At 30.5% G+C, this 27,687-nt stretch overlaps 2 protein-coding genes across 11 annotated transcripts in view; one reads left to right on the forward strand and one right to left on the reverse strand.

The window, feature by feature from the left end:
- The window catches only part of rg (A kinase anchor protein rugose), a 529,428-nt gene that overhangs the window by 489,323 nt on the left and 12,418 nt on the right, over positions 1-27,687 (forward strand). For all 7 annotated transcript variants that reach the window (XM_088185373.1, XM_088185374.1, XM_088185375.1 and 4 more), the window contains 3 exons: positions 2,565-2,682; positions 4,542-4,644; positions 23,906-24,021. In XM_088185373.1, coding sequence (XP_088041499.1) covers positions 2,565-2,682; positions 4,542-4,644; positions 23,906-24,021 — 337 coding nt within the window. The remainder of the gene's footprint in view (positions 1-2,564; positions 2,683-4,541; positions 4,645-23,905; positions 24,022-27,687) is intronic.
- Positions 4,974-23,912, reverse strand: LOC148235010 (facilitated trehalose transporter Tret1-like). 4 transcript variants are annotated; one of them, XM_088185384.1, is made up of 5 exons: positions 23,872-23,912; positions 12,132-12,201; positions 8,713-8,842; positions 8,459-8,644; positions 4,974-6,328 (listed from the first exon to the last, which is right to left on the reverse strand). In XM_088185384.1, exons 2-5 carry the CDS (start codon positions 12,186-12,188, stop codon positions 5,220-5,222), a joined length of 1,482 nt encoding a protein of 493 aa, XP_088041510.1. In that variant the 5' UTR covers positions 12,189-12,201; positions 23,872-23,912; the 3' UTR covers positions 4,974-5,219. The 4 variants fall into 4 exon arrangements, with proteins under 4 accessions (XP_088041510.1, XP_088041506.1, XP_088041509.1 ...); XM_088185380.1 differs by lacking the exon at positions 23,872-23,912 and adding an exon at positions 19,516-19,638; XM_088185383.1 differs by lacking the exon at positions 23,872-23,912 and adding an exon at positions 12,858-13,326.

The raw sequence follows: 27,687 nt of genomic DNA on the forward strand, positions 1-27,687 counted from the left end.
TTATTTTAAAATAAACACTAAATCCATTCGCACTGAAATCACTTATGACAATTCTCTTAATCTGAGATTTATATACAAAAATATCGATTCCTGGATTTAAAAAAAGCTGAGAATCAAAATCTCTAGTGGAATTTATATAAATAAAAATATAAAAAGTATGTTGATTATCTTTGCAATGTTTTTTCTTATACTTTATTTAATAATTTTAATTTTGGTACTGCTTCGTACTTAACCTATCAAATAGTGACGATTCATTTATACGATTAGAAAACTCTAGAATAACGTAATCTGAGCTTTTTAATTTTACCTATACTATTTTTGCTACGGGAGGAGACTGGTGGCAATTAGATACATATTGAGCCGCTGCAGTAGTATTTTTATTGACGATTTGAAGAAGTTTACATGGTTATCTACAATTGAACTGGGCACGGGCCTGCAACCGTGCGAGCGCGTCAGTGTTACCAGAGTGCCGCCAAGTTTTGGCCATAATTTATTATCATTGTTGAATTTAATATTTTTGCAAAAATAGATTTTATATAGAATTTTCAAGTAATAGTAATACTTACATTGCAGATATTTGGGATAAATCTATTATAATATTGTTTAATAAATTTACATATAATATTGAAGGGTAATTTCTAATATTACTAGTAAATAGTATAGTATTTGTTAAAAAAAACTTATTATTTAACTTTATTATTCTATGGATTCGTCAACGACATTTTTTCTCCTGAAATCATTTTAGATTTTTATGGTAAGAACATAATTTTGCTGTTAATTTTAAATTTATCTCTGATAGAAAATTGTAATTAACGTGTTCTTCTCTTACTGTTTTAGAACAATGCGAATGCTTTAATTAAATTCATATTCTATCTAGTGTATATTCTAACTTATTTCGGGCAAAAATATTAGATATGTTATGTGTAAGTGACATCTATGAACAATAGGCTGGTAATCCAAGAATAAAATTTGTTTCACTTACTGAGTGTTTATTATATTATTAATACTTTACTATATTTATTCAATTCAATGACACTTTTCGTACTGGATTCAAATCCCTAGCTCTATCGCTCAGATGACTACGAATAATTTTCTTTAACATTATAAAATCGAGGCTTATTGACAAACATTCGCTCTTTTAAATAACTCTACAACAAAAAATCTGGAGTTGTGAGTTCGGAAAATTTCTGGCCAATAAAATTATTCTTTCTTTAAAAATGTACATGGAAAGTTGCTTTTCTCCGTACTTATACCTGGAACCACACAATGTATATGTTCTTGGTTTTTTCATCATCTTGAAAGATCCTTGACAGATCGAGGTTAATATCGCTGGTTGTGAAATAGAACTACTTTAATTAATAGATTGCCGTTTGTATGGTTTCTAAGTAAGAACACTTAAGCGCTGATAATCAAATTCACATTCGAACAATCATATATTTAGAACATAAAAAAAAATTAAATAATACTTGACTCAACAATTTATTTATTTAAATTAGAACGATTTTTATTTAGAAAAATATTTATTTATTACCATAACTGTGTTTTTAAAAGTCGTTCAATGATGTTATCTATATTAAATACAAATAAAATTAGTTAGATTATAGAAAAATACACTTATTGAGCTTTTCCAGAATATACCTATATAAATATTGTATATATAATACATAGGGTTCACCTCGCAGAACTTACACAAAGCTTTTCCCAACTGCGCATGCCCCAACAGTGATAAACGACTTTTCCTTCACGGAAACATTGATCGAACTACCGCCCCTACAATTTTCCATCTCTTTCTTTCCCGCCGCCACACACTTTGGTCTCGCTCTAAGCCATTTCCACAATTTTCCACCCCCATCGGCCATCTTGTTTTCCAAATTTTCCACCGTACTTTACGAGCACGCACGAAAATTTACGCAATCAATTCGACGAAGCATTTCTTAATCGTAAATCACACATATAAGGTTCGATCTCGACGTTTTTCGGATACGTTTCGAGCGCAATGAATCTCGCCGAGATTTACGAACGCACTAAAGCAATAACATCTTTATAGGTCGTAAATGAGTTACACTATGGCTTGAATACATCGCATACATCGTAAATAATTAGGACCTATTATTCGAGTCGAACTCGGACTACAAAATATATTCGTATGAAATTTTCATTAAAATTATAAGTCGATAGTGTACCGTATTTTTACTGCGGAATAAAAATAAATTATTTCTCACGCGCATTTTATGGCGAGATTTATAGGTGCAGTTTTGGCGCTCTGACATTTATCACCTTTTATTGACGCTTATAATTCTTTATTCAATAGTACATACACATCCAACGGTACGTCATTGATTATAATAATTTTTCTTGTGTCACCTGTTAAATTTTATTGCCGCTTTATAATAAATAACCCTCCGGTCGTAGTTTTAACTCGTCGCAATTAGATATATACAAATTAATTGCTCGTCGCGTTTTATGTTTATTATTATATTATATAAGGTGCCGTTTGAGGTTTTTTTTTATTGCTTTCCAAGTGTTTTATAGTGTGTTTAATGTTTTTTTCTTGTATTTTGCAGGTGCTCAAGTATTGCGATCACCTACACGGAAAGTGGTACTTTAGCGAAGTTCGCGCAATCTTCTCGCGTCGATATCTACTTCAAAATGTCGCCATTGAGATATTCCTTGCTAGCAGAAGTAAGTATACAAAATATTTATATAGTCAGTACTCGATATTAATTTTTAATTGGTTCCTGAATTATGTACATTAAAAACACTTACCCACTTAGTGGTTAGTATGAAGATATATTTCTGATTTTATTTTGTGGGCGAAACATCATATTACAAGATCAAAGTAAAAAGCATAAAAATCGTTGCGTATGCGGATTATATTAATATAAAAGTAGGCAATAAAAAAATATGACATGGAAAGATTTAAACGTATCTAAACAATGCATCTTTCACTAGATAAGAAATTGCTCATATAAAAGATATTCTCAAGGCAAAACACATAAATTAGTAATCATAATCAACTTTATGTAGTACTATGAACATTAAAAATTAAAAAATATATATATTTTGTAGAGCAATATTTCGTTTTTCACATCGACTCAATAAGACTTTGAGATTTTGCTGCAATAATTAAGTATTCTACATTTCCATAATAAATAAAAAAAAATTCACATTTAGATGTATTAAATATTTTTTCTTTATAAATTTATCAGGACTTATTAAATTCATATTTTTATATTTTACTACTATAAAATTCAGTGACTTTTTCTATTGCCATTCGTTCTTAAAATATAATTACATTCTTTTGTGATGGATAAAAATTTGTCACGATGCTCAAAATCTTTGCAATATGTTTATTTATAGCTTCTTTCTGATATTGTCAATTGATGCGTGCCGGTATAAGAACGCCGTGTAGCTGAGAGAATAATCACCATTTAGGTCTTCGCGTTTATATATTATTTTTTACAATAAATTTACTTTTGTTTATAAATTATTTTTTTAGACTACAGAAACATACAATATTTTTAAATTAATTTCTATACTCTAAAATATATTTAGCAACTGTTACGACTTATTTTATATTTAATAAACAATTATTATTTTTTATCAAATATCATAAATATGATTTGTAAAATAACATTAAAAATAAACAATGGCCGAGTAACGCATTTTTTGTATATTTTTCAAATGTCCGCAATTCGTACCGCTTCAGACTAGTAACCCTGAGGTTTCATTTTCAAAGCCCTGCAGCAGACTCAAATTTTTATTTATAAAAATACGCAATTATTAAAAAAGTGATGTCTATTGATAATAATTTATATTACACATAGTAATTTATAATTATTAACATAGATGTCACCGATTCCCAGACTGGATCTAGATGCTAATACTAACTTGCTGATATTAATTATGTCTGATTGACTTACCCAGTTGTATCGCATTGGGCGTATGCCTGTTAGGTTACAACGGATGATTAAAAAATATATAAAAAGTAATTTTATGTTTTTCTTTAAAAATACATTCAAAAATAGTCTTGCGATCTACGGATTGACGATTCCTGTATTAATTATTTTATAAAGTCAAACGCTTATTCAACTGTAAAATCTCAATTTTTCTAATAAAATTAATTAATATTATTAAAAAAACGTTCTTGTTTAATTAAATGATCAATTCTAGAAGCGGCAAAAAAATATATGTATATGTATAATAAAATGAATAATCGGTCATTGCATAAATATTAATATTAATAATAAAGTCAGGTGAGAAAATCAAGATAAATTGCCATAACTGAATAAACGTATGTGCATATCTATTATGTTTAAATTTAAACGTAAATTTTATTCAATTCTGAACAACCTGTATTGTGCAATGTAAATATCGAATAATAATAAATATTTAGAGACACCTATTGTTGATGTTGCAAAATAATTTAGTCATGTTTTGAATCTTGTTTTTTTTAATATTTACTCATTTGTCTTTTCATGTATAACGACATCTATAACTGAATTTTATTATTAATAAAAATAATATAATACTTTTTTCAGCGTCAATTATGTTTGCCTTCCCCGATCAAAACACCGTCAAGAAGGTCATCAAAGCGCTGCCTAGGGTCGGGGTTGGAATCAAATATGGAATTCCACAGACTAGGTGAGTTATTTTTTATTGTTATCCTACACTGTAAGATATTAAATGACCCATTAATATTTCACGTCCGAAAAACATGATTTCATACTGGGCGAGCACGTACAGCGCTTCCTCAATTTAATTATATTGCCTCTATTGCCTCGGTTCGTATCCAGGGCATAATCCTGTCAAATTCTAAGACATTATCAAAGGATGAGTCATCAAATTGATTCATTGCTGTCAATCAACGCCTGTCGCGAGGGAAGTGTCGCGATAGCGAAAAAACACTTTAATCATATTTAATGCACTGAAGGATTAGGATGTGACAATGTGGTATAAGTGATAATCTAAAATGATTGTAATATTTTTTTAATACTTTTCCTTTAAAACTTCCATGATACAAAATATTCAATTAACAATAAAACATTCAATATTTTTGGTTTCGCCTTAGTCGTCTTTATATCATAATAATACTGTTTATTTTTAATATTATATATAATTAACACTCCTGAAAAACTATACTATAAATATCACAGCTGTTCTTTATATAAGTCAACGTTTGTACACTTGATTAATGTTTATTTGCTTAGTTTTTATTATCAAACACTAACTTTGCGTTTAATAGTTTTCGCTTCAGTTATGTTTATAACCATTGGTGGAGCGCTGTTCTTTCTTGATACGTTTGTTATTTGTTTATCATCAATCGTATTGTCTTTATCGTCTTTTTTATCTTCGAATCCTAGAGTGATCTCCGATAGTGATTTTCCTTTTGTCTCCGGCAAGAATACGACACAAAAAATAGCGCCTAATATAGCGCATCCTCCAAACAAAAACAGACTTCCATTGATGCTAATCAGATCCACTAAATATGGATACGTTTTGATGTTGATGAATATTAAAATATAAGCACAGCATGTCGTAGCTCCAGACATAATACCCCTGATCTTCTGCGCGTATAATTCTCCAGTCATAATCCAAGGTAGTTGTAAGAATCCAATCATGCTAGCACATACATGCCCTAAAATACAAACGAGTCTCAAAGTGGGACTTCCGCCAAAATAGTTCGAAGCACCAGCTAAAAACATAGTGACACTTAACAATATTCCACTACTAGTAGCCAATATTTTCCTTCTGACGTGATTGATCAAACACGCTCCTATGACACCCATAACTACCCTCAATCCTCCCACAATCATAGATGCTGTAAAAGCATCTATACTCGTCCCCACGCCTTCAAAAAAATCGACAGCATAATACAGAATTATGTAAATCCCCGAAAGTTCTTGAAACATGAAGAACGTTAGTAGTATCAAGAACGGCTTAAAAACAGACCATCTGCACACAGCTCTCATCTTATTCTTTATAGTGTCGTTTACGTGCGTATTTTCAATCTTGAATAAATCGTTGATTTCATCCTGCGCCACCTTTACGTCCTGCCTCAGCCAATTCATCGCTTCGTATGCATCTTGGACTCTTCCTTTGGACGCCAACCAAAGTGGCGATTCTGGTGCAAATTGCATAAGTATGGGTGTAATTATTGACATTGCCGCGCAGATCGTAGCTACAGTCTTCCAGTGTAAATACGATCCTAATACGTAAACTAAGAATATTCCAAGCGAGACCAGAGCCGGCCCAACTCCAGCTAGGATTCCTCTTATATCTGGCGTTGATATTTCGGCTACATAGATATACGTAGCTGTGCTCATTCCTATAAATAAACAAAAAAATTATTGCTACACTTATTCATTGCTTTATATAATATATTGTATTGTTGGTAATGCACTGCGTTATACAATGTAATACGTAACGTATGATCATAATTGAGCATAAATATAATATAAATGCGAAAGATCAGAACAAAGATAAAGATCGCAATTATTAAGATAATTTATGTAACATAATCTAAGTAAATTATAAATAGTATAAATCAAGTATTGTTATTTGTTTATATAAGTTTTATAACAGTTTTCTCCATTTACAATCTAGATCATTTTTTATGAGATGCGGTTGTGGTCGAATAATTTTAATTAGATGTTTGAGTATATTTTTAGTGAAATGAAATATACTATATTGCTAAATTGTTTAATATATGTAATAACCATTTACTTGGTTTATATGTAAAAATACCATTCAGTCAAGATATTAACATTTCTATTTATAAGTTAATGATTTATTATGGAATAATATTATACACAGCTAGTTTTTGAGCTTTAGATTGTGAAGAAAAATTCAGTTACTCTAATTATAATAGTAATCATTTTCTCTGCAACTTATGATACTTGTGACTTTAATTTCGCTGTAATACATATGTTTTAATTCTTTCTTTTTACATAAAAAGCAAATAAAAAGTCATTTGGTTTTCTTCATGGTTTTCTTAAGCTGAGCTAAATATAAAGATGATTAGTACAAATAGAGCTAAGTCGTTATGTCAATAATGATATGCAAACATAAAAATTGATATTGCTAAATAAAAATACAAATATTTTCAGAATAAAGCAAGGACGTCAATTGGCGATTTACTAGTAAAAATAATATTTATACTTTTTATCTGTCAGGTGCTAGTAAAATTATATGCTTTAAACTATTCCATATGTAATATATAAATTTATATACCTTTTATTATTTATTTACATTCGATCTATAATTTTTACAATGAACGTGTATTTTTTAGTTAAGTTATATTTTCACTAGTGAAGTCTAAATACATTTAAACCAGATTTCTACTAGCGAATATATAATTTAACTGATGGTTGCTAGTGAATTATATGCTGCTATAAAATATTTATAAATCTCAATTTGACAGTTGCGAAACGTACATTTTCTGTTCAAACCCAAACCTAACCTAATGAAAGTTATAAAACTAATTATAGTTTCAGGACTTTCATTAAGTCAAATCCAAAATAAGTCCAGAGTTCGCATTTCGCATATTGCTCCATAGTTTGTCTGCACTTCGATATTACACTATGTTTCAAAAATATGATAGCTATTATTATCGATATTGTTACGGACTTCTGATATGAGAGTATTGATTAAAGTATATTCAAACCCGAAATTTGGTCAATAGGAGGGCGCAAAAACAATTATCACTTCTCAGAAGTCAAAAATTCACGTCAAAAGCAATAAACAGTGCAGTGGGAACGCTCGGTAACGAGCGTTCCCACTACACTGTGTTGTTACATAGTTTTACAAAATACTAAAATATTTTAAATAAATTAAACCTAGCCTAAAACGAATTAATCTAATGAAAATTCTAAAACTAACTACATTTTTAGAATTTTCATTAGGTCAAGTTGAGTTCGTTTAATTCGTTTCGCAACTAACAAATTTAGTTTTAAAAACAGTTCAGAGCAGCTTATAATTTCACTAGCGCTTTTATTAAAATTATATTTTCACTAGTAAAAATATTTATCTGATTTCAACGAAACGCCAGTGAAAATATAACTTTACTGGTAAATTACCAGTGAAGGTTTATTTTAATTTTTACTGATGCAGACCTTTCTCTACAAATTATTATGGGCTGCTTCTGCATAATTCAAATCTATGCTTATTTTTAGCTTAATATTAATTTTTCATACTGAAATATAATATTTCACTACCCATAACGTCTGAAATGATATGTTTACTTATTTGCAAAACCTATTGAAGAAGGCTTTTTAAGAACTGGAAATGCATTCTAATTTCTAATATCTGGTAATTGGCTCCTATTCAACCTAAGACTTGAGGTACACCCTGATCATCTGTTTCACTTAAATTTAATATGTAACATGACCCATTTTTTAATACAAAAAGTCTTTCTCTCAAAGATATGAAACATTTTTTTTAAATAGTTATAATTTACCTATAGTAAATCCTGTGATGAATCTTCCGATGCACAGCATTGTGTATGTGTCCGACATGGATATCGTGATCCATCCTAACAAACCTGGAATGGCTATTGACTGCAAGGTGGCTCTTCTACCAACAGTGTCTACCAAAACACCACCCAGAAGAGCTCCGAATGGGTTAGATATGACGCCCAAGCTAGCTACAAAATCAAATAAAAATTAATTCTGAACGATAAGTGAGAATTTTATTAATGTAGTTTGAACTCACCTATCCACGAAGATTGCTCTGGTGTAATATCGAGACTATCGAGAGCCAGGCATGGTAACATAACAGCCGAATATCCTTGGCATAGCCCCACAGAAATGTTGATGGACTGGGCTGCCAAAGCCGCCAGAACCTTTTAAATAAAAACATGATATTAAAATATGAATCACATTGGAAAGGAAATGCTCGGTTACTGTTCTAAGAAAAATAATATGCAGATCATTCCAAATGGCACATATTCCATCGTTTGACTTCGCTTATTTTAACAGGACGGAAGTGCGATGGCACGCGTGCCGCACGGCAAATCGACATGGAAACGTTCGCTCATGTGTCATTGCCAAGGTGATACATAATTGCAACGTGCACTGCTGAATGCGTTCCACTAAGCACCCTTCTTCTACGTAAAATCGATTTACAACATTTAACCATTTCACGGCATATGAAGCATAATTAACGACGTTTTGTTCAGACGTTTTCAAGGAACTTATATGCTATGGAAAATATATTTTATCATACACTTCTTTATTCTAATAAATCTATGGATTGGAACTTGAAACCAATTACTTAAAATCAGCAGAAATCTATTCGTTTCAGTGAATGAGTCACTCTGGAACAAATGTGTATTCATAATCAGCCATTGCAAATTAAAAAAAATTTTGCTTGCGTATACAGCCACTTCAAGGGTGTGTCTAATCCAAGAGTCTGCTACAAGTCGTTTAAAACTTGCTGGACTACTGATAGATAACAACAAACGATCTACCATGAACTAAAACACATCTAGTGATCGATAAACATCTGTACTTCGACTAAGAATGTTTCTTAGAAATTGGGTTAAATATTATTGTATATACCTATGTTGTGCTGGACTTTAATTTCCGTATTGACACTGACCGATTGGTATAATTTCACGTGACTTCAGTCACGTGAAATTAGACCCAAAAAAAAACAGCATTTAATAGAACACTAGATTGAGCAGCTGACAGTTTCTACGCACTACATTAAATTTAAAAAAAAACATAAACGGAAACTGTGTAATACAAATATAAAGTGATTTTTTTTCTTTATTAAAATGAAAACTGATCTCAATGTGTAACGATTTTATGACGTCAAATTATTAAGAATATTTTATCTGCTGAATTAAAAGCAGTTTAATCAGACGCTTTTGAAAACGTTCAATAGTTGTATATTGAAGTTTTGCTATTCATTCAATATTGCTGATTTGTTGCAATATGTTAAGAACTATTTTGTATATGTATAACTTGCGTAATATAGGAAGAACATATATTTCATCATTCGATTATACACACGAAGCTGTCAAGTAATCAGCAGCAATAAATCGCTCCTCTGTTTCTTTCGCACAAATCTAAACAACGACTATAGAATTCAAGTAAATGTATTAAATTTTAAAAAATCATGGTATATACATTGTGGTTCTTATCATTCGACAATTCCGGATATATAAATGACACATACATGGTTTATTTTATATGATACAGCTATATAAATACATAGGGTTCAAATAAATTGCTTTAATAAATATGAAAAACCACGTTATATACATAAATTGTGGTTCTTATCATTTAAAACATATATTTTAGAATAAAACACATTCATGTTCATTTGTAGCAATGAGTTAGACCAATATTACAAACACTACTGTGAATAACTTTCGTTGAAAGGAAAAGCTTATGGCATTCATTTTCTATTGATTCTTTAGAAGCGACCACTTCCATTAACGCCTAATATTGTTTACTTTGAAATTTCACGTAAAAGTTACATATTAGTATTTTTTTAATGATTACGTGTTTTTTTAAGCATATACACGTAGATATATTTTCACTGTACATTCGCAATATAGTTTTGATAAATAATGCAGTATCTAAACACCGGATACTTATTATTTAATTTCATTTCAATACAAATGTTGCATTGTACGTAAATATGTAATTTTATTTTGAAAATCTTTGGACTAGTGCAAATTTTATTATTGTTAAATAAATAATTATTACAATTCCATTCAAACTGCTTAATGTTTATAAAGCTCGGATTTAATATCGTTATTCGCATAATGACTTATGTATATAATGAGGAGGCTTCACAGAGACACATTGTTATACGTTTGCACTAATGTTACGATTATAGAATCGCCAATCACGATTTTCAGCAAGCTAACGTATTCTCGAAGCGAGAAATGTGACTTATTACTTATTACACGATGTACGTATGTCAATCGTGATTTTTACTATTGCATCACCATCGTTTTGTTATAAAGCTGTTGAGATTCACAATGGATGTATCATTACATTACGTTGCTTTGATTTCTCGCTAAATTCCTAATGACATATCTAGAAAAATTTGTACAGTTACATATTCAATTTACATAAAACATCAAATCAGATTTAAAATAGCCTATGATTATTTGCATTATTAAATTTGACCAGCACGATAAATGCTGAATAAATATGTATATGTATATGAATACTGAAAGATCTGGATTTGAATATTATATGGACCTTAGTGTTTTTTAATTTTTATCGTGTCTGGGAGATCAATTAGAATTAGTGATTATTATATAATTATAATCTCGATCGATCATTACAGATTAGGTTTTCTTAGACTTTCCTAATCTCACGGATGAATATCGTGATGATTAAAATCGAGCTAGATCGTACTAAAAAAGATATGCTAAAACCGCCTTTTGAATTCAGGTAATTGAAATATTGTCTTTAAAATTTCAGATAATTTTCCATATTTATCATGTTATATTATTTCTTATCTTTAAACTTTGGAATATAATTTTCACTGAAATAAAACAATTTATTTTTAAATGTATACCTTTCTGAATTCACTCTTAATAATCTCTACACTTCTAGAATGGCATATAATTAAAGTACTACGTTTAGGAATAAAAGTATAGGACAACTCCGCAATTTTATTGATTTTTTCTCATCCAGGTACTCGCAGTTAATGGACGCATTGCGGTCTAGTCAATAATGTTAATATTGAAAATATTTTATAATATCCTACATATATATAAAACTAGCTTTATTGAATTCGTAATACTAAAAAAACATATAAAATAATCGATTTAACAACTAGCGGTGTCATTAAAGCAGAAAAAGTAACGAACAATCACGTGATTAAACGCTACTCTTGGATTTTTTGTTTTTATATAACATTTTTTGAAATAAATATTAATACAATTCTGCATTATAGTAAAGAAACAGTAATAAATGTAAATTAAAAATGACTTAAAAATATTTTGCACGGACCTACCCTTTCTATGCAGTAGTATAAAAATATGCAACCGTTGTAAAACATTATGTACAAATTTAATTTTAGCATGAAAAGTCTGATTTTTTTATGTTAAATTTATTATTAATATTCTATTAATTTGACATAATAAATCTGTTAACACTTACCACGTAAACTTTTCCGGAACACCATTGTTTCCATATGTCCTTCAGCGATATGAACATCTTTCGTTTTTATCTGAAATTATGAAGCACATTTAAATTGTCATGCTAATATAATAATTCTAAAATATGCTATTTTTGCGTTAAATGAAAACAGATCATATCATTATATAAAATTAGCACAAAATATCCCAGTGAAAAATTGGTAGACCCACATTGAGATGCTTATACTGCGTAGATGTTACTGTGCACATTATTTAAAGTATTAATATCATTTGCAACGCATTTTAATTGACAATAATATTATGTGTTTATGCATAAAACGTCCTTTAATGGTATACTGGTTATGGATCAACTTACAAACTGTATGTGAAATTATCAAGTTTCGCAATTTAAAAATAAAGTTATGTTCTTATTACTTTATACTGGTATATTTAATGTTTCTTAGTGTCAAAATATTTAATAATATATAGTTTAAATTATGCTATTAATAAGAACAGATTGTCGCTGTTTATTCCAATAGTTATTACGATTAGAATGAAATAATATTATTTCAGCCAAAAATAATTAAATTTAATATAATTCTTTATATAAAATAAAACTCTGATGATCGCTTAATCGTTTTTCATTAATTACCATTTCTAAGTAGGTACTAAACATTGAAACACAAAAGTGTAAGGCGATAGTAACTTGATATGCAAAACCATAAAATAACTCATTTAACAAACTTACCTCTTGTAACTGCCCGGTGAAAGTTAACCGCACTTTTTTACCGCGTTTTGTTTTAAACTAAATTTGCACAAATCGATTTGCTCACTTGTTGCGATTTGATCGAAATATTTCGATTCCACTGCGTTCACTCACATGTTGTCTCTCACTGACGTTTGTTTAGATACAAATTTCACATGTTATTATTACAGTAACAATGCATAATAATTGTAAACAGTATTCGATTGCCAAAATTGACAGGTCACCGGCGCATTTCGACATGTCATTCGGCCAGCGGCCGGGCTCTATGGTGACCGTGTGCTGCGTCCGACAGTTCAGTTGTCGTATTGAGAGCTGCGATCGCATCAACGACGCTATTTATCTCATTGCTGACAGACGATTTTTTTACACAATCCATTGTGGAAGGTTACCCGGCCATTGGCGGACACGTTTCTTAGCCGTTGATAACGCTTATCCTGACCGGCCGATGACTGGAGCGTGTCGTTGACACAAAAGCGGTTGTCACAGGACTATCGACATGTTTGGCGGATGCGAGAGAGATTCGCGATCATATGATGTATAAAAATTGATAAGCAGCACGTTTTGGAAACTTTGGAAACAAACAAACAATATCACACATCGCTACGACACCCTTCAACCCTTTTAACAGCATTTCATTCCATACATATACAACCTAGCACGCCTTTTAACTACTCATCTCGTTATAGATTAACAAGAGTAGGAAATTTTAAAAAATAATATTCAAGCCAATCGGTTGGAATTATAATTATAATATAAGATAGATTACCTATAGACATAGACCTTCAATTCATAAGGACAGAATAGCATAGTAACGTTTTAGACTAGTAACTCTGAGGTTGCGGGTGCCGTGCCCCGGCAGCGGCACTCGAATTTTTATTTATAAAAATACCTTATTATTAAAATAAATCGGCCCCATCTGCAGTAACATCTATTGCTTATAAATTGTATAGTACATAATAATTTATAATTAATAATATTATAGATGTCATCAATTCTGGTGGTTACTTGTAGGGATTCATTAGGTCCGATTGATTTACTCAGTTGGTACGGAGCTTTATTCGTTTCAAAATTTTGTCAATTTTGAAACGTATTAAAATCTTTATTAAAAAAATACCTTTTTTTGTCGGTATTTACTTGAATTGTGCATGCAAAGTGTGCATATATATTTTTTTCCAGGTAGCAAAATCATTTAAATATTTATCAGGCGGTTGAAAAAGGATAGTGCTGATTCTGACCGCGCATTTGTTTACCGTTAAACTTCTTTAACCGTCATAATTGGTCTTAACTTAAATTTTATGGCTAATATTTTAATACTACATAACTAATCCTGCATGTATAATACAAATGTAATAAACACTAATAAAAAACCTAAGAGATTATATGATATTCATGCCTATATATTCAAAAATTTTGAATATTTAATAAAAAAAATGATTTACTTATGATTGTGTGGCATATCTCGTATAATTCCAATTTAAAAAATATATAATTTTGCTCCAAGAGCCGAGTCCGGCATGCGGGCCGTATATGTTTCACCCTGGATTATTAGCTTATGCAATTTTCAAAATAGATATATGAAAATATTGTCGTTAATGATATGATAAAGTATTATATAATATGCAACAGTATAGATTTTTTAAATTTAAAACAAATAAAATAACTTTCAATATAAAAGGTTTCTTTGGATCTTAGCTAAATTTTTTACAATTATGTCAGGAATATTATTTAAAAATAACAATTTATTATTAATATATCAACAACTTTTTGACAAACGATCAGTATGCTCGGCTTATGTATAAAAATATTTCATAATAAATTTTCACGCAATTAATTTTATATCCAGTAGCTCATATTATCGTTTACTGTTGAGTAGCAATATTCGGTTAAAAATAAAAGTTACCATTTAATATATAAAACAGACTAAAATGTAACAAAATTACTGACGCGCAATAAATACAGACTGTTTATTTATTTACTAAATTAACATATAAAATATTTCTAAAAAGTAAAAAATTTAAATTATTACCAATTTTATATTTACATGCAAAGTTTATACATATTAATATGAAAGTAGCATTTTAAAATAAACTAAAAACAAAATTATATTACATAGCTATAAGAAGATGACTAATTATATCCTAAAGGAAAGCATAAATTAAAATATAAACCTTACAGAAATGAAACAATATATATCTAACGCTTATCTGATCGAAAATAAAATGAGAGTTCCTATGTGTGCGAACAGGGGGATGGCTTGACCCCAGATTTGTTTATTTTTAAATACTTGTTTTCGTATAAGGTCTTTTATTATTTCCTTATCTTTTATTTCTGATTTTTTGGATCCAAAAATAATGACATTTAAAATAGCAATATTTTTACCTTAATAAACATCCAAAAATGGCCATCTTTGTGTTAACCTCACGCAAAAATCTGTATATTTTTTTCGTATGTACGCAATTTTAAAATGTATATTTTTTTCAACATACAACATCAAAATGATCAAAATTTCAACTTATGTGTAACATAAATGATGATATAAGTAATTAAAAAAATATGGTATAAACATTGGGGTACTGTTGTCCCCCGCTTCGCACATGCTGTATAAAAGATATTTATTAATTATTTTTTTAATATATGTTTACATACAAATGCATGATAGAAAATCATATATTTTATCGAATGGCTCCTGTGCCCATTATAATGCTGCTTTAATTTGATCTATAAAATACTCCAAAGCACATTTATTATTTAAATTTAAATTCTACAAAATGTTACAATCTTAAATCGCTGTTAAATGATCTAAAGTTAAGTCATCGTACAGCAGCGCTTCTACTATATTTCAGTAGTGCAAATAATGTTAATATGTATAAAACTCATTTATACACCAAATATATTAGTCCTTTAAAATAAACCTCACACATACCTATTTATGAAAAACATGCCGCGCGTGTCTTGCCGCGATCATTGTTCATCAAACTGTATGCATGTATTTTTTACTCTCAAATTTGACAAGTTAACTATTAAAACATGTTATTTAACATTAATTTCTACCTTATAAAAGTTTGCCGACCACTATTTAATTAACAATTACATTAGTGTATTATTTATATAGATAAAAAAAACAATACAATACATAAATTAAATATAGTGTCAATGCATCTATTATAAATCAATTTAATATTCAAGTGTCATCATAAAAAAAATATAAATCAATTAAGCAATTGAAGAAATGTTTCTGAATAAAAAAAGTAGTATTTTTGACCTTCAATTCATTCTATGTATTACTTAGATAAATATTAAATATTCTGTTGAGCACTATACGTTATCAATAAACAAATATCATTTTGATAGTTGAATGCAGGAAGAGAACACCAAAACACCTCCGGATTTTATCCATAGCATCCTAATCCCTTTACTGTTTGCACATTTATTATATTTAACTATTCTTTATATAATATTTTATATTTTACAACTAATTTTGGATCACATTGTTTCAATTTTCCATGTCATATCTAGATATTTTACATCATGTATTTATTGGCAAACCTGTATAATGAATTACATTATTATTTGCATAATGCATATTGCATATCAATAATAATATAGATACTACCATTATGGTTTAATCCATCAATCAACACAGAGTTATTTTTGTTGTTATATAAAAATTAAACTAAATCATGATAATCGTGATGCAGATATTATAAAATATATCTACTATACGTGATACGTTTTTAAATCAATATTATCCTTGAACATCATACAATTAAAACGTTCCTTATACTTATAGATTTGCTTTTAATTTGTACCACTCGTTTTAATAACAAGTATTATGTGCTTTATGTAATACCAAACTATTTAACTAATTCAAATCATAAACAATAATATTTATAATAAATATTCAAGGCTATTTAGAACAAATGTACCAAAATATTATTATTGTGTTACATTTGTATAATTGTTGTTATTAGTTTTTCCTATTTTTTATCCTTACATTATTGATAATATAAAATGACTCACAGTATAAATTGTATCTTCGATTTGTTGTCTAGATGTTACTAAATTACTTTTATGAACTATTTTATAAAGTATAGGATTATAACTTATAATGAAACGGAGAGCATTTTTTTCTATATAAAGATAAATAAAATTAATAGTTGTTACAAAAGTTTCATATTTTGGGATTTATTTTTAAGATTTAAAACATGTCAAACTGTGAACAGTAGGCGCGGCGAGACACGCGCAACAAGTTTGTACTGCGTTAGTTAAGATTTACACATTATTTTTAATATGGAAACTAAGTTTAATATATATGCTGCCAAAGCGTGCAAATTGATTTCTTCAGTTCTTGGTAACCCTGCAGGTGTGTTAATTTACAACATCGAGTGAATTGATTAATGCAGCTTTCCGCCCTTTTTGGAACAACCTCGAGTTGTTCCGGCAAGATTAAGCCGAAATGCGAACTTCTGCTGAAATCGCTCTTGGGGAGGTCCTTGACGCGGTCATCTTACAATCCTGACCTGCCCCGAGGCACTCTCGTTTCTCTCAATGCACATAGTGTATCTGTACCTCGAGGCTAACGAACGCGGGATTTCCTATGCGGCCTCACGATCAATCGATTACCGCGAATTTTCATAGAATATGACGGAATGAAACGAAAGACAATTTTGACCCAGAACCGAAGAACCTTCGACGAGCAGATTCTGCTAATTTTGTTTCATGGTGCCGTATATAGATACATTGCTCTTTATATACACTTTAATTTATAAATAGTTCATTCATATCTGAGACGTTTAAAAGCAAAGTTGTCATCATAATATTTAACAAAATTGAGCTAGGTGCATATATTATGTAATAATATGTTCCTCAGAACAAAACTTGGTACTGGTCTTTAAAAGACAAAGTTAAAATTAAGCTAAGTTGCAAAACATTTATTGTTGTTGTTTATATAAAATACTACAATGTGCTTATAATAGGTGCTAATTAATCAATCAACTATATTTCATTGGTAGCTAGATTCACATTATCTGTGCTATTTTCTGGTTCATATCTCTTAGGCCATATATTAATTTGCTTCCAGATTTTTTTGCTACATAATTTGATAAATTTACTACTGTACATTTGTTATCTGTTAAACATATGTCTTATTTGTTCCGGCGGGGCGACAGGCAGCGAGAGCTGACGCTAGGCGGGTTTTTGCCAGTCGGTCGCTTTGAATCGACGAGGCGGTCGGAACACACCCAAGTAATATAATTTAATAAAGACCATTAAAAACAATAATACACGTTTTTGGATTCAGAGCTTAGTACTTGCAGCCTTACTACAACATAATACTATACTTTTGCGATTTTGTTCAATATAAAATATAAACAAAAATTACATTATTATGTAAATTATGTGCAAGGAAAATAACTACTCAAAGGTGCAGAAAAATAATAAACTATTTATGTAACTAATTAAAATATTTATAAACAAAGCAAAATACAATTTTTGTGTATTTGATAAATTTGTTTCCTAAATTACCTAGACAATATCATGATACCTGAAACTTTTGCTCTTGGACGAGTTATATGAAAAATACGACACAAAGCTATTTGACGTATAATTAAGATAATAAATTACTATTTCTAATAATTTCTTAGCTAAATTGTAGAGTAAATGTACATAAATGAAAGTCATAATTGAATCGGGACCTCTTATTTAAAATTCGCAAATAACTTAATGAAAAAAGTTCATTAACAGTTCTTGAAATACCTTTATTAGAGAATATTTGGTTATTATATTATATATTATTGTATTCAATGGCCTTTCCTTTACCAGCGTTGAGAAACGATTCGCGAGTTCTCGCAGAAAGTTGTATGTCGCTAAGAATTTCTTCAAACCACTGAAGGGTAGTACCAAAAATCAAACTATTCTCGAGGAATTCCAGAGTGTCTTCGAGAATCACAATCGAGTCCTCTTCTAATATCCGTTAAAGCCAGGACCCTCGCACTAGCCGACTCGCCATCCGGCTCCTTAATACGTCGACAATGCACATTTAATGTCAGTTACTATGAGCTGGTTCAATTCATATCATTTAATTTCAATATCAGATTTTCTAATTTTCTTCTCTCTTTTTTACTTTGTATTATTATATTTTTAAAATATATTTTTATTTTATTTAATTTTTTGTGCATTGTAATAATACGTTGTATTGTTATATTGTTTTTTGTAATTACATATAACATATAAACCCAGCTAGTGCGAAGCGGGGGACGTTAGTACCCCATTTTATATTTGATTTACCATATCGTTTCAATTACTTAATAAATTAAAATTATATTTTATTAAATCCTGCAATCAATTTTTTTCACAAAATAATATTTGTTATGCTTAAAAATAAAACAAACGATTTTTTAATAAATAAAATGCATAAAAATCATTTCAGAAACCACTTTTATGATTTTTTTATTAAACTAAATAGTAATAATGTGTTATTTCTTTAAATTATATATGTATGTATATCTTTTAAAGAAGTAGAGTATAAATTAGTATAATTTATCAGTTGGTTAATTAATTAGTTTATCAAATTTAATACATAGATTTTAGACGTCATATGTTATGATTTATAAATTTTAATCAAATTTGAAAGTATACATACAAAATTGCGCATCCCAATTCTTCAAGAACACTTTAATGCACTATCGTGCTTCAATATCACGAATAGGTGCATGACTTCTACTTTGAAATATGTATCAGTATTTACGATGAAAACATGTGCTTTAATAATACTTACTTATAATTACGATTGGCATATACAGGATGGTCCTAAAAACGAACAACATTTTAAAACCTCGAAAAATATATATTAGTCTTTAAAAAAGTTTTACTTTTTAGATTTTAAAATTATGATTAAGATCATTGCCGCTAATGATAAAAAATGTAAGACAGCTCTATGCATTCCCTAACATAATAATTGTAATGAGTTGATAAAATAAACTAATATACATATGATAGGATGCAAGGCGTATTTAATAGGAAGGATAGATAAAAAGCTTAAATAATAATTTAAATACATTAATATTATTACTTTTTTGTAGCATTACTTCACAATGCTTTGCTATTCTTTGTGGTATATTTATTTAATATTTTCAACCACAGATAATTTAATTTTTATTTTTTATCATCTAAGATTCACAAAATTCCACATTTTATCATATAAGAAATCAAAGTGAATCTTTTTTTAGTTCTTATATTTTTACAGCATTTAAAGGAAAAAAATATTTTTATTTACTTAGACAAATTCTAAAAGCTCATACAGAATTGAACTGAATCTGAAATCATTTTTGATAATTATAAAATATGAGCCAAAAATCAAAACATGCTTTTTTTCGAGAACTTGCTATGTAATTTAATCGTCTTTAAGCAATTCGTATATTTTTATCTGAAAAACCACAAATATCTTATAACTTATTTTAGAAAAAATATTGCTTAACATATTTTTCTTTTTATGATCTCCGTGTATCTAGTGTATTGTTTAGTAATTAAACACTATAGGTTTTATTGGTAGAAACAAACACATGGATAAGTAAATACACTAACAATATAACATTTGTTTTGAAAAGGTCGATGTAAGTGTATTATTAAATTTTTATTATTAATCGATGCATGCAATAATACAATTAACATCTGGTGCAACTTCATAACTTTGTCTAGATTTTCTAAAGCAATAGAGTTTTAATAATGAATCATAATCGAGTTGTAATACTAAATTAATAAATAAAACAATAATATATAATAGATTAGTTTGGTAATTTTCGCTCACATAGATTAATTTTAATAAAAAAAATTAATAATAAATTTATTGATTGAAAAACTTTCGTTAAAACTGTATTAACTAAAAATATAAACAGAATATTAAAAACTACTATGTATATTATACTACGTTTTAAATGTTTTTTAATCATTAAAAATTTGTACTTGAAAATTTCCTTTCCGCATATCTTATATATGATACAATAGAAGGCAAACGAGAATCACTAATTCTTTACGCAAGTATACTATTTATACCCCCATCCCTCACTACACGAATTACAATGATTGTATACATACATTTTTTATTTAAATAAAAGTATTGGGTTATTTTTTATAAGTAACGCCATTGAGAACTAAACAAAAACCTACAAAAAACAAATTGCATTTTACCTCACCATTAGCCATTAATGGAAAGTGAACTATATACTAAACAATTGCAAATCGAGGCTATTCTTTCTCTCTATTGAATGAATAATAATTACTACTTTATATCACATACATATAATGGGTATTAACCATTAATCGATCTTATTCGCGGGCAAGGCTATCAGCTTTTTATTTAATAAGCCATAGGTGTTTATTAGTCACATATTTTTTATGGTTCAGATAGGAAGTAAAGATGTATGTCAACACTTCTAAGATATTTTACGGTTACAGCATAACTTCCGCATCATGGAATTTTTGATCTCGTTGTTTATAATTATTTTATGTGTATATATTTTTTATAATATTTTGCTTCCGCTGGTATGCTGCTCTTCTATTGAATTTCGAAGGACGTCGGTCAACAATCATATCGGCGATATAGTTATGAATGAATGCGATGTGTTACTGAGATACACGTTTATTGTGATCGTTTCCGCCTTTTACCAAGCATACTTAATGACAATTCTGAACTAGTGGTTACATTTTCGCAGAAAAGAAGCAAGAAACTGCGAACGCTACTTAAAAATGTGTTACAAGGTTGAGAGATATAATTTTCTTAATGAAAACTTTTGTTGGGGCAATTTTATGCTCTATATGAGTAACTGCTTTAAGTTGCGGTAAGATGGTCGTTTTCATTAGTAGAACGACCTGAATATAAAAATAAGGAAGTTGATTTTCTATAAGTAATCTATGATTTTTTAAATTAAATCTAAATATCAGTATTACTAAACAAAAAAAATCTGAATTTGTTAGTGTAATACTAACAGTCTGTAATTTCAATATTATTGCATAACTCATGCTCTTTAAAATTACTATTTTTTTTAGTAATTACATATTAAGACGTTGACCGTGAAGTCATTTAGTTACCTGCATAAATAAGCCTTATAAGCCGAAAAAATGCATTTTTTTACTAAACATTTAATTGTCATTAATTATGACTGCATAAAACATAAAAAATATGATGTGCTACAATTTTTTTTTAACTAATCGTTTATTCAATGAATCTGAAAAGTCGTAATTATGTTTTTTTTGTTGTATTATACAGATAAAATAAAATATTAATTTATTGTTACTAACAAATCTTTCCTGGTTTTAAGAGTTTTGTTGATTATTTTTGCTGGAGAAAAGGAATTTGAATTTTTTGCTATCTAATACTTTGCAGTTTTGTTTTTCTTGACATCCCATAAGAGATACACTACTTAGCTATCAGTCTGTTTTATTTGGTCTTCGGTCGTGTAACGACTTCAAAAAAAAAATGATAAGAAATATGCATTTTACATCAATTCAAAAATAAAGTAGTGCAATTACAATGACTAAGCATATATATTTATTATATGGCGAAATTTTGTAAAAACTCAAAAGTGTCGTTTTTGGTTCAACAAAATTTGGTTACCAATCCTTGGAAGTTGTTAGCGAACATATTAGTGATATGACTAGATTCAAACCTTCGTCTTAACTTAAATAAAGTATGAATATTAAACAATCAAACGTTAATTAGACTGGAAATTGCGTCAAAGCGCAGTATTTGGGTGTTGTTTTATTAGTACATTTATTCAATTGTTTCTCTTTGAGAATTTCTCGAAAAAATTGCTGAATCGAAAATTTTCATAGAACCTTTTAATGCTAAAAATTAAATTTGTACGAATATTTTTAAATGTTGTACAGCCACTGCATAAACAAGGTTTGTTCCGTACTAGATGTTTGAAAATATTCATGCTTTCTTGGAAGCTTTTAATAGAGGTCGAAAGTATTTGAATTGTATTTTTTTACGACTTTTTCAACTACTTAAATCGGGCTCGTCTCAGCATTGATAATCTAAAAATTACATAAATGCTCAGTTAATAAATAACCGCTTTATTTGAAAATCGGCAGATTGCAAAAATATGTGGGAGCTTTCCTCAGAGTTCTTTTTACATACATTTAAACATCTATGTATTACATTTTTTTTAAGTTCTCGAAAAATATCGAGATAGTCGAGAAGCAAAAATAATATTTCTCATTTATCGATAAATGAAAAACATTAAGAAACCAGAATGCCTAATTTACATATGCGAAATTAAAACAAACTTAATATAACTAACTATTATTATTTTATCGTCCCAAGGATTAACAATGTATGCTTCATTTTTCAGGGTCCTAAAGTGCAACTAAGCAAAATTTACTAGTTTTTTAAAAACATATAATATAGTATGTAGATGTGACTTTTCCATCACCTAATATATTATTGTGATAAAAATTAATTTTCTCACATTAATTGATACTCAGAGAACTACTATTTTTATGTACATTTTATGTATTAAATAGTAAGTTAAAAATAGAATTTATATATTATATATATATTACACATACATATAAAAATATAAAGGGAAAATCATAACAAGATTTCCGACATCGACATGTTACCAATTTATAAAGATTATCGTTAACGAAATTATGAAATTACCGACCGACTAGAACGAATGGAGACATAATCATTAAAATGTCTTTGTTATAAAATTACGATGTAAATATTTTCATAATAATTTATAATAATAGTAAATCACTACTTTACTAATAAATAATATCATATTGTAATATATTAAGTAAGCCATCAATCAAATAAATCTGTCACAAGTACACATATGGACATTAATAAATAACTAATTTTATATATGATTACAATTTTGTTTGTATCTTAGTTATAAATGGTTTAAAGCTTATTTAATAATACACATATAATATAATACAATTTAATATAAGTTTAGATATGCAGTATTAAATTATTTAAATGTATACGTACATCTAGTCTAACGATATTATATTTTTATCCTCAGGAGGGCCTCCATGATGTCGCCTCGTCAGCTTATGAGAAATTCCAACATGACTCAGAAATGGCAACGCAGAGAGATATCCAACTTCGAATACCTCATGTTCCTCAACACCATAGCCGGTAAGTAAATCTATCTTCTTCACCTTCCGAACCAACACTAAAAAACAACGTAGAAAGTGACCGACAAAAGAGCCTAATCACGATCGCGTACCCATCTCGTGTGAAATTGCAATTGCAACTTACTGCAATTATTATTTCGAGTAAATATAATTTCGAAGTTCTGCAATTACCGTCTGAGCATACAAGAACAATGGATGAAGTAAACGTAAGAAGAGCATTGTGACGTTCTACGTTTACGAGCGAATGGAATGCAATACGATAAACAATCTTTATGACGTCGGTTAGATAATGTCAGTCGATACATTTGATTAAAAATCTATTTTCTTACATAATAATAACTAATCAACGTTGAATGAGCCTAAAATCGGTAACTAGCCATGACTCAATAGATTAAAAATATATCTATTCGTCCATAGAGTTTATTGTGCTCGAATGGTTCCGACCTTCTCGGTCTGGTCTGCTTTCGAAAATCTTTCGAAAGCTTTCGAAAATCGCAGAAATTAAAACAAGAACTACCGCCGTCGTAATTAACTTGCTTAACCAAATATTGGTAAATTTGCATACCATACAACTCACATTTAATTGAAACAATAATAAATTGTAATTTAAATCATTTCCTAAAACTGCATAAGTCGTTTTAGGAAGTGTTTTTTTTATCATTTTCTGTTTTATAGTATTTTCAATGAGATATGCGGTTTTATCAACCGCAAATTGTATAAAAGGAATAGGTGCATCCCATAAAGCGTTTCGAGAAATTAATTATTATTATGTAAATAGCACGGTTTTCATGACTTCACGAAAGTCAATAGAAAATATTGTATTCAGTGTATTTTTGTGTTTATAACAATAGATACATCTATGTTACATCAGATCCTTAAAATATGTATAACTAATTAAATCAGCTTGAATTTTTTCTACGTATGACAATATTTCATAATTCATTCAAATACACTTATTTTAATGAATTATAAAATATTTTCATACGTAGCATATACACTTATCCCTCGTTTTACGAGTTTTGACTTTTCCGCGGTTAAGAAAATACATTTTTTTAAATATTCAAAGTCAAACATATTTAGTTTCACACATTAGCATGGATTTGTGGCTTACTCTCACATTTTGCACTTGACCTACATCTGCAACCTCTCCCACTGCCCATGCGTGAGTCCTGAGTACACGTGTGTCGTTAAAAATTTCGCTCGTTTATTTCATAAGTTAAAGATACGTTTAAAAGTACACGTTTCGATTTACGCAATATTACTTGGAACGCATTTACCGCGTAAATCGAAGGATAAGTGTATTTAAATATTCTTAAAAAAATATTTTTTAATAATTAATAAAAATGCTTTTAAAAAAACTATATCAAACGTATATTTATTGAGTCAGTAGTTTATTTTAACGATCTGTAGTTTCAATAAATGGTCAGTAACCAAAGTGCTTTTTATATATGAAATAGTATATTTTTAAATAAAATAGTATACAATTTTTATAAGTACAAAATACTTTTAAAATCTGCTATAAATATTTTTAAAATACGCGGTAACGAGGTGGAACGGCGTTCCGATACCTTTTTACGATATTTTTGATGTTTAAAAATCGATTGATAGTTTGCGTAACATTTTATTTATTTATTTTTAGCCGTCATAAAATAAGAAGCTACAATTTAATTTACGACGTATTTATCAATATTATTATTTTCAATGAGTGAAAATAAAATGAAAAAATCCACGTCAAAAGCAATAAAATTGTGCCGTCGCGACGTTAATAATTAGTAGTATTAAAACGAAAATAATCTAGCCCTTATACTACAATTTGTTATATTAATATTACATGAATGAGAAACATCTAAACCAAAATTTTGACCAATAGGAGAGCACAAAAAACAATTATCACTTCTCAGAAGTGGAAGGTCCATGGGCCCACGCCCTCCTTCCACGGTCGCATCAGGCTCAGGAGTTTCGGCCCATGAGCGACCGGATGTACCTAGCCTGGCTTTCGCGCCTGCATACTGCGCATACAGGCGCTAGACCAGGCCTCCTTCCTAGGTCGTCACGTGAACGACCTGGACGGGTAGACCGTCGCGATTTATCTACTGATGGTCTCCGGCATCACTATCTTTTTTGGAGACGGAGGTTGGATAGGGGATGTGGGGGGAGGGAAGGTATGCGGGCAGTCGCGCTCCGCGTACCTGGGGTCTCTACGGGAGAGAAATGATTTTACGCATCCTGGAAAGAAAAATATTTATTTCATCAACTCATCCTTTGTGCTTGTTTTGTTTATTTCCTCTTTCTTATTTTTTTTTTCCTGCTGCCTAGCTCACTCCGATGAGAGAAGAGAGCTCGCGGGTGGCCCTTAAGGGGCTAATAGGTGGTCCTATTGAGGACGGACGTCTGTGCGGGCGCCATATGCGGCGCAGTATCTCTCGAACGCCAGAAGATTTCCCTTCGTGGCCACGAGATGTCTGTGTTGTGGAGGGCCATCGCCCTCGATTTCGAGGTTGGAGTGTAGGACTGCTCTCTCCTCGTCCATCATTGGGCAGTCCCATAGTATGTGTTCGGACGTCTGTAGTTCGTGGCCACAGGGGCAGTCGGAGCGATCTCTTAAACAAAAACGTTCATGATAGGCCCGGAAAGCTCCGTGGCCGGTCATGAACTGTGAGGTGTGGAATCCACAACGGAACCACCTGAGCTCGAGTCTCCCTGAGATCAGGGGGAGGAACTTTTTGGTCAGTAGTCCCGTTGCGGACTCGTTCCAGCGTTTTTGCCACTCTTCTAGCACCGCAGCGCGAGTGACGCGCCGGATAGTCATCAGAGCGGCACTTGGGCTAGGCTCTCCCCTTGGAGGGAAGAGCCTCTTGCCCGCTATTGAGGCCGAGCGGCCTCTTCCGAGGTGGTGGACCGCGGCTCTCATCTGGGCAGTTAAATCGATGGGTTCGACGCCGGCCATCACGCACATTGCCGAAATCGGAGCTGTATTGTAGGACGACGTGAGGAGCCTCAGCGGCGACGTCTGAGTTCTCAGCAGGATGGTGTTCGGTAGTCCGCGGGAAGATCTTTCGGCCCACGCACTTGCCGCGTACGTGATTATCGAGACGAAAATGGCTTTGTACATTATCACCTTCGCCCTGAAGTTAAGGCCCCAGTGTTTTCCGCCTAGGCGATGCAGCCTGCACATTGCATTTCTACTTTTCATTCCTGCCATTCTCAGGTGAACGCATGGGTCAAAGTTCCTGGATATTATCATCCCCAGATAGCGGGCTTTTAGTTCGAATTTAATTTTGTGTCCGTTCATGCATATTTGGGGGGGTCTCTTTGGGTCCAAGGATCCTCTCAGCAGCACAGCTTGTGTCTTGTGGGGGGCAAAAGAGAGTTTATTCTCCTTGCCCCAGGCGAGCAGGGTAGACAGTGCTGTCTCGGTCTTAATTTCTAGGCCGGTTCGGCTATCGGCGCTCACTAAGAGCAACAGATCGTCGGCGTACGCAATGAGGTCGCAGTGGTGGGGCAGAGGGGTCTCCAGGACGTCGTCGAACTGGACATTCCACAGCATCGGTCCGAGGACCGAGCCCTGCGGGCATCCTCTCTCTAGGGTCTTCCAGACTAGGCTTCCGCCTGCGTCGATCACCACTCGTCTATCCTTAAAGTAAGACGAGATAGTTTTGGTGAGGTC

Source organism: Plectrocnemia conspersa, unplaced genomic scaffold (genome assembly GCF_051122295.1).
Source record: "Plectrocnemia conspersa isolate PC_06_02 unplaced genomic scaffold, ASM5112229v1 ptg000005l, whole genome shotgun sequence".
In the NCBI taxonomy this organism is placed as follows: Eukaryota; Metazoa; Arthropoda; class Insecta; order Trichoptera; family Polycentropodidae; genus Plectrocnemia; species Plectrocnemia conspersa.

Excerpts from the sequence above, each read along its gene's own strand:
- LOC148235010 (XM_088185384.1), bottom strand. The coding sequence starts at position 12,188 with ATGTTCATATCGCTGAAGGACATATGGAAACAATGGTGTTCCGGAAAA. Across the intron at positions 8,645-8,712 it reads AGAGCAATCTTCGTGGATAG|CTAGCTTGGGCGTCATATCT; the intron begins GTGAGTTCAAAC and ends TTGATTTTGTAG. Across the intron at positions 6,329-8,458 it reads CATCACAGGATTTACTATAG|GAATGAGCACAGCTACGTAT; the intron begins GTAAATTATAAC and ends GTTTATTTATAG.